Genomic DNA, 13,698 nt, shown 5'->3' on the forward strand with positions numbered 1-13,698 from the left:
ATTGTCTTGCACACTTCTCCTTTCATGTAATACAAAGGCATGGGAACGTCCTCAAACTAAAGGGTAAAAGCAATAAAGGCACTTAAAATAGTTGTATTAAAGGCCGTAGGTGAGCATCCCTCCACAGAGTGACCTGTGTATTTTACAGTGCAGTCAGAATGCTGTATGTCACAATATTCCACTTCCCTAGGGGTAGGTGAGACCTCCATGCTCCATACTGTATTTAAATGGAAAGATAATCACATTACTGTAATATTTTTTTTTTACATCACGCTAATATTAAAGAGACATCATCTGAAATCCTGTGACATGGTGTCATGACCCACTGTCCCCCTGGTGGCAACCGTGAATGAGGTTCAGTTGTTCCAACACAGCATTATGTGCAGCATTACTGTATATAATCTTTTCAAACTCTTACTTTAGCTCTTCTAGTTTCACACACCTTTGGGTGGGCGGGGTTTCTGGCCAGTGCAGGAACTAAATATTTCAGCCGTCTTCACTTATCATGCTGCTGCCACCTAGTGTTGAAATAAGGTATCAGCAGAGCTGTAAACCATAGACTACCATGGCTGCATACAGGAATATAATCAACACTAGACCACATCACACTAAAAAACATCAGGATTAGACCTCCTTTTCTCAATGAATGTTACACTGTACTTGAGTGCAGAATTCACAAAGCACCTGCTGCCACCCAGTGTTGAAATAAGGTATCAGCAGGGATTTACACTACATTTATTCCTTTTCATGCAGAGACAAGATTTTTGTGTGAAATGTATCATGGTTGTGTACACATAGGACCCATATCTCTGATTGCCATGTACATTACATTAAGTTAGGTAACTGGTAAAGATCATGTTTACTGAATTGATGTTAATGTTGTTTCTGCTGTTTTGGTGCAGGAGTTTAACGGCCAGCTCAGATGATTAGAGGTCACAATGGCAGGCTTTATTCCTCATTATTTGGACCAGTGAGCTTCAAGCAAACACATTCTCTTATCACCAATCAGCTTCAAACAGACACATATTATATCTGATAACGCTAGTTTGCAGCACGGTACACACTGTACCTTTTAAGTCATCAAAAAGTATGTCAGAGCTCCCCCTACAGTTGAACTGTAGTTTTGAATCTTTTTCTGACTCATTAGAAGAAGAATGTTTAGATATTTCTATAACTTAACAAAGCGGTCATCATTCAGTGCTCTCATGGCATGCGACTACATTCAGCCCAGCCTCTCTTACTCATGGCTGTAATTAGTGGTAAAAAGAGCATTTATAGAATACACTCTTTGTTTGTTGCTGTAACATAATGTGTCCGGGAAGCACCGATTTTCTGTCTGTGCTGCTCCGTGCTTTTCCCCCGCAGGTAGAATGCATTCTATTAATGTTTTTGGGGCTCTGTGTTTATGACGCTCTTAGTGAAGAATCACAGACCTCCTCCATCATCATCTAGCGCATCATGATCATCTTCTATTGACTTGTACAATAAACACAGAGGCTGCTAAAGCTTCCACAAGGTCACTGTTATGACTCATTTGTCAGCGACTGTCTAATGTATACAAGCTTAATCGAGGCATCCTTTGTTATGTTGTTCAATCTGTTCTGGCTCATCAGTGTGACCCACAGCTCCAAAACATTTCAGGACAAACGTAAACCTTCATCACTGAATATTCTCACAACAAGAGTGTAGTGCAAGTATAACTTCCATTCCCACATTTAACTTGATCAAGTCTAATTATGAGTGTGAAAGTGAAAGTAATTGACATTATACCTATGAAGGGACAATAAGCAGAAGAATCAACTTTTAATAGCTGCACCCCTCTGGTCACCAGTGCAAACGTTTTTAAAGTCAGAGTAAACACTGAAGCACGTGTGTGCTTGCATGTGTGAGTATGTGCGTGCATGTGTGAGTGTGTGCGCACATGTGTGAGTGTGTGCATGCATCGCTGATCAGCTGAACTTCTCAGGGTAGTTAGTAGTTAAGCAGTCCCCCTCATACCCCCCTCATTTGTGGTGGTGTGATCCACTGCCTTGCCCCAGTCCAACGTGTGCCATGGGGTAGTCAGGGGAAACGCTGACACAGTCCAAAGTATTTTCTGCCTTTTCTCCTCAGAAGAAACTCCTTGTAACATAGTTTACAACTCGCAAGTCTTTTATTATCAGATGCACAGAATGACACAGGGTCAGACACAACAACCTACCATAACATAACATAACAAAGTGTAACAAAACATAAAAGGACAAACACTCTGTACAAGTACTCTGTTCATCATTTACAAGTAATAAACATATAATGACCTCAATAACCTTACGTAACTAGTTAACATTACAATCAGTGGGCAGTGTCTCCCAATGCTTGAACAGTGTGCATTGAAATGTTCTAGCAAAACACATTCTTCTGTGGGGGAGACGCCATCTGGACTACGTTTGTATGTGTCTTCCCATGAATATACTGTATTTACTCACTGGCAGCAGATGCTACTTTTTATGCCCCTCTCAGAAATGTCTCTTGAAACACACTTGATTACATATGATCAGACTCTAAACTAAAACAGATTAAATAATATCAGACTCTTTACTAAACCAGATTAAATATGATGAGAATCTATACTTAAGCAGAATAAATATGATCAGATTCTATACTAAAGCAGATTTAATATGATCAGAGTCTATAAAGAACTACAGATGTGGTGTTGAGTGCATATATGTGTCAAGAAGTGCACAGTATAGTGCATATATGCACAGTTGAGTGCATATATGTGTCATGTGTGTCAAGAAGGAGTATGTATGCGTTTTCTGTGTCTGGTTTCTCTCTGTCTGTGTGTTTGTTTATGTGTGTTTGTGTACATAAGTATGTGAGAGAGTTTCTCTCCCTCTGTGTGTGAAAGCTGTTGTTAGTATGGCCTTGCTTATGTGACCCACAGACAGAGACAGATAGGGATTCACATCTATTTCCCTCTTTTATTCCCCAGCATATTTTGAACAGTTTAACTTTGAATACAATGATGCTTAATTAACCTTGATCTCCATAGTAACATGTTGGTCAACATGTAATAGGCTCAATAATTATACATTAATTAACAACATGTTCCGTCACAGCATCACACAAAGGTGTTTGAACAGGAGTGTGCGACTCTTCTGCAGACTCTGGTGTTCCTGCAGGATCAGGAGGTCATGTGATCTGGCACAGGGACACAGAGGAGCCAGAAACATAAAACCTAAACCCAGGATAGAGGGGCTCAGTGAATGTGGAGTGGAACGTGTGCAGGTGGGTGAATGTGTCAGAGGAGACGCTGTAGAAGGACAGAGTGCCTGCCGGCCAGTCCACGTACACTCCTACTCTGCTCGAGGGGGAGGAGGGGGCACGTATGGCAGTTTTCTTATTATTGTGCCAGGCAGAGTAACTGTTACCAGAGCAACACAGACTCCAGGACTTGTCATTATATCCAAACCAGATGTCATAACTCGTCCCTTTCCTCTTGATGCTTTTATATGCCACTGCTATCTCAGCACTACCACTCCACTCAGCCTCCCAGTAGCAGCGTCCAGACTGACCCTCTCTACACAGCACCTGAGTAATAATGGAGTCAAATCTCTCTTGGTGGTCAGGATACGGCTGCTCCTCACTCACATGTGTCACCTTTCTGTTCCCCTCAGAGAGAGAGAGACGTCTGTGTGCTGTGTTTGGGTCCAGTGTGAGCTCATGGGCATCTGCAGACAAGAGAAGAGAACATCCTCATCAGAATATGGGGCAGGAAAGAGACTGTTCACAGCACCCATCCACACACACACCCACACACAAAAATGCACGCACACGCACACGCACACGCACAATCATAGAGATGTTCAGATAACGCACCTTTTCATGTTTGCACACAACCAAACATGCTGCATGATGCTAAAACACATTCAACATTCTGGGAGAAGAATTATATTTGTTTATCTCCCTCTGGAACGAAATACTGTTTTCCGATTGGCTAATGGGGTGTACATTAAGTTTGTATAACCGGACACCTTGGACGTAGTCCCAGTAGAAAGTGTGTGTGTGTGTGTGTGTGTGTGTGTGTGTGTGTATGTTTTAGTTCATGTCTGTGTAAGAGAATGTATTTATGTGTGTATGTGTGTGTATGTGTGTCTGGAAGTAGGTTTGATCGTGTGTGCGTGTGTGTGTGTGTGTGTGTGTGTGTGTGTGTGTGTGTGTGTGTGTGTGTGTGTGTGTGTGTGTTTGTACGCATGCAGGTGAGTGAGTGTGTGAGGGTGTGTGTGTTTGCATATGCATTCTTGTTTATTTGTGAGAATGTGTGCGTGTGTGTGTGTTAGGAAGTATATGTATGATCTATTGTGTAGTATGTGCGTATGCATGTGAGTGAGTGAGTGTATGTGTGTGTGTGTGTGTGTGTGTGTGTGTGTGTTAGGAAGTATATGTATGATATATTGTGTAGTATGTGATTGAGTGTGTGTGTGTGTGTGTGTGTGTGTGTGTCAGTGTTAGGAAGTATATGTATGATCTATTGTGTAGTGTGAGTATGCATGTGAGTGAGTCTGTGTGTGTGTGTGTGTGTTAGGAAGAATATGTATGATCTATTGTGTAGTGTGAGTGTGTGTGTGTGTGTGTGTGTGTGTGTGTGTGTGTGTCATGTACATTCTTGTGTATTTGTGATATTTGTGTGCGTGTGTATGTCAAGAAGGAGTATATTTGTAATCTCTTGTGTGTGGGTGTAAATGAGTGTTTGTGTGTGTTTCTGTCACTTTCTCTCTCTCCCTCTCTCTCCATCTCTATGTCTATATAACTATGTGTGGGTGTTTGTTAATGTCTGTGTTAGTGTGTTTGAATGGTCATTCTTGTGTGTGATATTTGTTATTGTCACTTTCTGTCATGCTGTGTGTATATGTGTGTGTGTGTGTGTGTGTGTGTGTGTGTGTGTGTGTGTGATGGTGTGTGTAGGTGTGTGTGTGTAAGTCCTTGTGTATGTATTATATGTGTATGTGAGTGTATATTTGTGATATTTGTGTGTTTGTGTGTGTCAAAAAGGATATGAATATGTGCAATGTGTGTGTGTAAATGATTGTATTTCTGTCCGTTTTTCTTGTGTCATGCTATGGAGTTGGTGTGTGTGTGTGTGTGTGTGTGTGTGTGTGTGTGTGTGTGTGTGTGTGTGTGTGTGTGTGTGTGTGTGTGCGCGCGCGCCCGCGTGTGTGTGTGTGTATGAGAGAGACAAGTAAAACGTCAAGGACGCACACACATAAACACACTAAGGGCCCTATCTTGCCGATCAGAAACGCAAGTAGGACGGCGCCAAGCGCAAGTAGCTGTGTGGGCGGCTCTATGGCGCAGTTGCTATTTTAACGGCGGAAAAAACACACTTGCGTCCAGCGCAAGTGTCAAAAGGGTTGGTCCAAAGGAGGTTACTCAGCCATAGGTGTGGTTTGGGCGTAATATGCAATAAACCAATCGGAGCGTCATTTCACATTCCCTTTAAGAGCGAGAAGCGCATAGTCCATAGCGGCTTGTTATTTTGATGTAGCCTACACATTGACCCAAATGAATCAGGTTAATTGAAGCTGCGTGACATTTGATTTATTGTATGGCTTTGTAAAAAGCCGGGAGATAGATATTTATGGGGATGCGAGAAACCCTCCAAAAGTAAGCAAAGTCAAGCAAGCATGTCAAGATATTGCCGTGATTGTTTCTGCAACGGGACACCCGAAAACGTTGCCGAAAACGCTATAATGACGTCCGGAGACGTGGGACATCCAAGCTGGAAGGTAACACACGTTCTCGTGCCTTCACGGGAGGTGGATCTGCCTCGACCCAGGATCTGACGGCAGCAGAGGACATCGCCACGTCTACCCTCACGCCTGAGAGCGTGCAGGGATTTGGGGGCATGGAAATCGGCACCCAAGCCAGTGCACCAGCTGACCAAACCCAAGGTACATAAATAAAGTCCACATACACAGAGATGAGTTTACAAGATTTATAATAATACTGGCATTAAATAAATGCAACAAAGCCATACAATAAATCAAATGTCACGCAGCTTCAATTAACCTGAATCATTTGGGTCAATTGTGTACGCTAGATGTATGCCTAGTTTTTAAATGTCTTGGATACGGATATCACAATGATTTCCTCATGTGGTAAATACTTTATTTTCCTTGTAATTATATATGGCTTGCCAAACAATTGGTGTAAATCTCTCGTGAAGACGACAGAAGTAAAGTGTAGCCTACAGGTCCTATACTGTGCGGGCAAGCACATGCGCCCTTAAAATAGCGTTCTGAATACGCGTTACAGACTTTAGACATTGCGCCTCACATTAGACCAGCTTTTTTTTGGTCAATGGCGCACGGCGCACGGCGTTGTTTTGAAAACTGCAAAATACCACTTGCGCCAGAGAAACGCCTTCTCTGTTCCGCCCCCGCCCATGTCGACGCAAGTTCATTTCGAAGCGGACCTCTGGAGGGAAAATCGCGCTGTGCGCCGGGTGCAAGATAGGAATGATACTTGCGTCGGTGACAATGTCACTTGCGCTGGGTGCAAGATAGGGCCCTAAATGTCAGATATACAGTAAATTCTGTTCAGCTTTCATTGTCATGGTGATCATTTTATGCCAGTAAACTGGCGGCAGTTTTCAGGGCCAGGGGCCAGACACTGCAGTTGCTAAGCACCAGCTGTATGAGCTGGGAGTCGACTTGATCAAATTCATGTTCATGTTTTAGAATTATCAAGTCAAATGGCATCAGAAAATGACCAAATGAAAACAAAGAAACATCAGCCTCCCGTCCTGAAGGGAAACTGATCACACACACACACACACATGATCACATGCACTTCTAAACCTATAAACATACACAACCTTTTTTTCTCTTTTACATTCACAATGTTTCCATGTGTTCATACACAATCATGCGTACCATTATTTTAAGGGAAAAATGAAGAATATCACTCACATTTTCTCGGTCCTGGTTTAATCCTGCACTCTCCTCCATGGTCATACCTCAAGAAAGAAGGGGAGAAGAAAGTTGAGGTCCAAAACTGCGCGTTTTGCATGTGAACTGATTTGTTATCAGTGTATCATTTTAATCAAAACTATCAAAACTATAATCAAAACTTTATCCGCTTTGTAGATTAACAGGGGAAAAAAATAAGTATGCAATATAAAAACAGTAATATTTTTCATAGTCTGGATACACCTGGGATATTTTTTCAGGACATTTGACATATAGCTGTACACAGACACACTGGACCCACTTTGGTCCATGTCAACAAATCAGATCAACCACGGATCTCCACAGCAAACAAAAACAGCCGTGCTAGAATGCGGTTCATTAACTACAGCTCAGTATTCAACACCACCACCCTCTCCACACTAACAGACAACCTACTCATGCTGGGCCTTATCCCCTCCCTCTGCAGCTGGATCATGGACTTCCTCACTAGCAGAACACAATCTATCAGCATTGGGCCTCTCTCCTCACAGACACTAATCGTGAAAACTGGCTGCCCTCAAGGTTGTGTGCTAAGCCCCCTGCTCTACACACTCTTCACACATGACTGCACTGCCTCCCATGAGATCAACTCCATCATCAGGTTTGCTGATCACTTGATCACTAGTGGTGATGAAACAGGGTACAAGAGTGAGGTGTCAAGCTGAGTGATATGGTGCCATAAGAACAATCTTTCCCTAAATGTTAGCAAAACTAAAGAGATGATTTAGGAGAAGGAACAGAGGACATCAGCACCAACTTCATCAGTTACTTCACATAGACTGGGCTGCACTGGTGAAGGTGGGCACCATTACATGCCTAGAAATTGAGGAGGCGACCCAGTATCCTTACAAACTTCTACAGTTGTACTATTGAGGGTATGCTCACAAACAGGCTGACAGTGTGGTATGGCAACAGCACTGTTCAGGACCACCAGAGAGTCATCACGACAGCAGAGAAGGAGCTCCACTCCCAACCTTGGAGCTCAATTAGAAAAGAGTCTGCAGGCAGGCCTAAGGCATAGTAAAGGATCCCACCCATCCCGTGCTGTCATGTACCTGTGTGTTTCTGTTTGCATTTCCTTGTTTATGTGTGTGTGTGTGTGTGTGTGTGTGTGTGTGTGTGTGTGTGTGTGTGTGTTTTCCAGTATGTCCTATGGGCTGATGACACCTAATTGACAACACCTCTGCCTGCTGATGTTTCAAAGGGGTTACACCTTTCGCAAACACACTCTTCCAGTTTGTGAGACTCAGGAACTAGACAAGGCCAAAGCGTGAGGGTTTAGACACGTCATTATCAGTCTGTTTTGGACCAGATACTGTTAAAGTAATTTTTCTTTATTCAATTTGTCTTCTGTGTAAAAAAATATTTACAGGCTTTGTGTCAACCTTTTTTTTTTGCCCACAGAACAGTCTGTTTCTTTTGTTCTTGCCTCTGACCCTAGACTGGGATGTGGCACAAGCACAGATCATTCACCCAGTTTACCCTGAGAGGTTGGCAGATGGGTCTGCATTGTGAGCAGTTACTGCCAGAAGGAGAGAAGTGGAGAGAGGGAAAGGGAAGGAAGTGTCACATGTCAGTTTGGTGAATTATGTGTTTGTTTGTTAGTTTGTGAGGTCATGTGTTCATGCATAGTGTTTGTGTGAATTGTGCTTTAGCCAGTGGGCAGGGGGAACTGTGTGGCAGGAACTCCATATGTGGTGATGTGGAATGACGAACTGATGGACTAATGGACTGATGGCCACAGGGTTAATTGAATGATTGGGGCACTGGGCGAGAGCAATCCTTTTTATACAGGGTAACGGAGAAGGAAGGGGACTCGACTTCCCAGGTGGCCCTGGAGCAATGATCCAGCAGCGTCGCACATTTTCCCGTCCAAAGCCAAGAACTACCTACCGCCTGCTATGTGCGTGCATGAGTCAGCGTTTAGAACAAAGACCAACACAGGGCTGTCTGATCTGCTGGGTGCATTGGGATCGGTTTGTTTTGTTTTTGGTCGCTGTGGAGGAAGCCCCAAACCATATCTGTATTTTTCTACTTCAGCGGGGCACACATGAGCTGGGTGAGTCCCTTTTAATGGTTTCCACTTACTGATGTTACATTTAGGTGGTTTTCATATACTTTCAAAAATATGAATTCTTCCCCCACAAGAATGTATCACATTCAAAACACCTTCATTAACACACAAATGGTCAGACTCTCCCTCTCTGCTGGTATTAATACCTTTTCATATATAGGTAGACCCTATGCCTATGATTCCCCCAACTTACACTTTGTAACTAACCCTAACCCTAACCCAGACCACAGACAAACCCATTTTGCTAAGTTGTGTATTGTATTGACTATAAGTAAAATGTTACTTGTATGCTGAGGTTTGTTGCATTGGAGAAAAAACATCGTAGAGACACCAACTGCTACGTGTGGTGAGAGAACGAAGCAAGGAGCATTGAGGAGACATTGCAGCCTTTGAAGACAAGGCCAACAAAGATGAGAAACTACCAGAGCCGGACAGTAACGGAGTACATTTACTTGAGTACAGTACTCAAGTACAATTTTGAGGGATCTGTACTTTACTCGAGTATCATTTTTGGGGAGTACTCATGACTTTACTCAAGTACATTTGAGAGGCAAATATTGAACTCTTTACTCCGCTACATTTCTATTCATAACCGTGAGTACACGTTACTTCTACTAAAAAAAAATTCTCAATTTGTCGTTTCCCTCTCAAACGTGATTGGATTGTGCAGGCACCACTGATTGGGACAGCCTATCAGCAATCACCTTCAGCTTTCCACCAAAGTCAACTCCATGGTCAGATTAGATGAGAGACGAATCCATGGACGAAACTAAACAATTGGAATGAAAGAAGACGCAGCATCCTATCCCGGGAATGTGTTAACCCGTGGCCCCACCTAGCCCGCCGATTTGAATTTTCTGAACAAGTTAATGATAGTTTTCGCCTCAAGTGTTTGCTCTGTTTACCAAAACAGAACTTCATCACCGCCTACAAAAATTCATCCTCCAACTTGCGGAAGCATGTCAAGGTACGTACATTCAACTTCCTTACATTTCTAAGCTAGATTCTAGCTACAGAAAAGTGCACTAAATGATTGGCGAGATGCGATAATGCAGCTTTATTACATTCTCAGTTACGTTTGAGTAGTCGAAGCCACATGTACCCGCCAATTTGCCACCTGTAGCTAGCCATTCAGATAGCTAACTTTTGCCTGACAATAGCCGAGGCAAGCTAATTGTGTTACACAGATACTCAACTTAAGTCCTTTCAGCTTCATGTTTTGACATGCCCCTGACAAATAGAAAGAACATACAGTGTATCTTTTCTAGTCTAAGATCGAGTATGAAACGTCTTTTTTACCATGCAAAAGTAAAAGCCTAATTAGTTCAGTTGTAGGCTATGCTAGTTGCAAGCAGGACATTTCAGCTCACTTGTTTCACCGGAGCGAATAACTAGAGCTAGCCCTACAGTTTAGTCTACTCTAAGGGGCTATTTGGCTTTTTTAAAAGTAACAGTTCAGCTGGCCTAGACAGGATTACGAAATAGTTTGTTGAACTGTAAGGCTTAAATGCCTATTTAAGTGGGGGAACGCTCATGAGTGTACCTGTCTTGTAATACCATAACATAAATTGCTGTAGCCTACAATTGTATTTAAATACATGAGATATACTACCCAAAGTCTTGTATTTGCCTGACCTTAATATTGCAGGACTTCTTAGAATGTCAGAAGCACCTAAATACTTTGCTGGTCCCCGTAAATTAAAGTTAGGCTAGTTGCACCAGTAAAACCACTTAAAAAGTTAGTCTGGAGCCATTGGAAAATTATGAACAACCAGCACTTCATAATTAATAATACTGCTATGTAGACTATATGATGGGTATCTTTTCTAATATTTATTCGTTTTTTAAGGTGTAAACTGAAATATTATACTGTGTTTTACAGAGAAGGCATGAGACACATCTGGAGGAATACGGTCAACTGACTTCAACAGCCTGCAAGAGGCCATCAGAAGGTGGAACAGGCTTCAAGGCGAAGCAACTGAAGCTGTTGGAGACCAAGAATTTTGAGAACAGAATTTTGAGAACCAACTTCTCAATTTGAACAAGGACTTCATGACATTTGATTTAACTGAAGTACAGTACACACACACACACACACACACACACACACACACACACACACACACACACACACACACACACACACACACACACACACACACACACACAGAGTTGTCACACATAGATGTGTGAGAATGGTGTTATTCAGCTCAAAGCATTTTCTCCTGCCTCCTGCCTTTTGCCTATGTCAATGTGAGAGGAAGGGGCTTAATACTGTCATTCAAATGAGCTGAATTTTTCCTTCTTTGTACGCTGACCTCAACATAGCTGATTTTCTTTAATCATCATTTTTTCTTCTTTGCTATGCTGCGTGTATAACACGGTCAGGTTCAGAGGTGTGTTAGAACATTGCTATATTTCCTTCTTTGATGGTTTAGGTTCATTGATTTGATTGATGAAAAAACAGAAACTCACACATACATACAATTGTTAGCTGAATTTTCTTTTCTGATGTTGCATATGTAAGCTGAGCATTTGTTTTTATGTTCTTGAGTATACTGTGTGTTTAACACAGTCAGGTTCAAATGTGGATGCAAAAATCCATTAAAACTCTAGCAGAGGTTTGTCAGAGCGTTGCCATTGTGCTATTGCCTTGTAGGCAAGTGAGATGTTAAATAAGGCAACATGGTAAAAAGATGAAAATGACTTGATTTTACTTTCAATTCCTTTTACATTCTCCAAGGTATTAACATAAACATTTTTCATAACTCCATGTAGGACATTTCTATACATAAATGTACTGTAAGCACCGTGGCAGTAGTCTTGCAATATTTAGAAAATGTACTCTTGTACTCATGATACTCAAGTACTTTTAAAAACAAGTACTTTAGTACTTTTACTTAAGTAGACATCTGACTGTAGTAATTTTACTTGTACTTGAGTAAAATTTAGCAAGGGGTATCTGTACTTTTACTCAAGTAAGGAATCTGTGTACTCTGTCCGCCTCTGGAAACTACACTATGGACCATCACTCCTAATCTCTTCTTCTTCTGTTTCGGAAAGAAACCGACACCCTATCCATCACACCGGCAGTCCATCGAGTAAAGCAACCGCAACTAACGCCAGAACTAAAATAGAGGTGTGTTATATTATAGTATTACAGTGGTGTTTTCACAGGAAATCTGATGGAATACGCTGATATTCTGTGTAGCATTTCCACCCACCCAGCCCCAACGATATATTTCACTGTGGAGTTGAGTGTTACCTAAAGAGACGAGCGCCTGCGTGCAGTATATTAGCCACCCTGAATTGTGGTGTAGCTTGCTGTGTGTGTGAGCTCATTTTATTATGTGTTGTGTTCACGCCTGTATTATAATGCCAGTGTTGTGCCTAGCTGAGGGTTGCAGTGGCTGAGTCCTATGGAAGATTTGCATGTGTTTCTTTTCCAATATATTATATTTATTATTTCTTATTGGCCTCCCTGCTATGTTGTGCTTCTTCCTCTTTGTGGTGTCAGTCTGTGGCTACTGTGCATAGATTCTTCATACTGTGGTTGACTGGGGTGGGGTATGTGGCGACAAGCCTGGTCTAACCACATACTGTATTTTGCCCAGGGACTGTGTGTGTAACTAAGTGTGTGTGGCTGCTGGGCCTCTAAAATAAAACAGGTAAACTTCACTTGTGTCTGGTGTTTTGTGTCTCAGAGGGGTTTGAACCTGTACAACATTGAGGTCGCAGTGCCAACAGAAGGAGTGTAACAACACTGATGCTATGGGCACCAGAGCCAACTGGATCCACCCACAGCACTGCTGGGAAGATTTGGATGAGACTGATGTCTGACAGCAGAACTGACTGCCATCAGCCCTGGCTGCAGCATGTTGTGACTGAGAGACGATGAGGGTTATAGAAGTGGCTGCTGACTGGTGATACTAGCAGGACATGTGCACCCATGACTTCTTGGAGTTTAGGAAGAGGAGCAACATGTACATCCATCAGTGCGTGCACATGATGGCAGTACTCCGATCCGATCCGATTCTCTCCATGGGGTCTCCATGGGGGGTTAACTGCTTTATCTCAAAGCACATGGCAGTGACAAATCCAGATCTTGGCCGCGTCAGTTCAAATCGAATGCGGAATGTTTACATCTGCTACCGTTGATTATACAGTAAATACGTTGTGAAATGAAACAAAAACACACAACAGTTAAAGTTGTATTAGTATTGATTGATTCACATCGATATGAATGGATTACATGACTAGCAACTGGTGGAAAAGTAATATGAAAATATTTGTTCACTGAATTAGGCGTTCTGTCCAAAACAGTTGCGTTCCAGTTTCAAAGTTTCAGTTTCGGTTTCAGTATTTCAACGTGAATGAGAGGGAGCACAAGAACTGAGCGTCTAGCAGCGATTATCATATCATAGACACATATGATGCATGTATATGTCTGTGGGCAGGATCTCAAGCATGTGCACAAGTTGTTGTCCAATTGGAATCTAGATTCGAGAGACACATGCGTGTCTAGTTCGATTCCCAGCGCAATCCGATCGTGTATCCAGGGGTTTACATCGGAGTCCAGACGGACTCAAGTCGGACACAAGAAATCTAGATTTGGGGAGACACATGTGTCCAATT

At 42.4% G+C, this 13,698-nt stretch overlaps 1 protein-coding gene across 1 annotated transcript in view; it reads right to left on the reverse strand.

Annotated features, from left to right (window-relative positions):
• Positions 1-2,130: 2,130 nt before the first annotated feature.
• Positions 2,131-13,698, reverse strand: part of LOC308382608 (NACHT, LRR and PYD domains-containing protein 3-like) — a 39,805-nt gene continuing 28,237 nt past the window's right edge. The window contains 2 exon segments of the mRNA XM_080861002.1: positions 2,131-3,710; positions 6,951-6,997. Of these exon segments, the coding sequence (XP_080717128.1) occupies positions 3,172-3,710; positions 6,951-6,997 (586 nt within the window). The 3' untranslated portion in view covers positions 2,131-3,171.

The sequence above is a fragment of the Sprattus sprattus genome (genome assembly GCF_963457725.1).
Source record: "Sprattus sprattus genome assembly, contig: scaffold_52, whole genome shotgun sequence".
In the NCBI taxonomy this organism is placed as follows: Eukaryota; Metazoa; Chordata; class Actinopteri; order Clupeiformes; family Clupeidae; genus Sprattus; species Sprattus sprattus.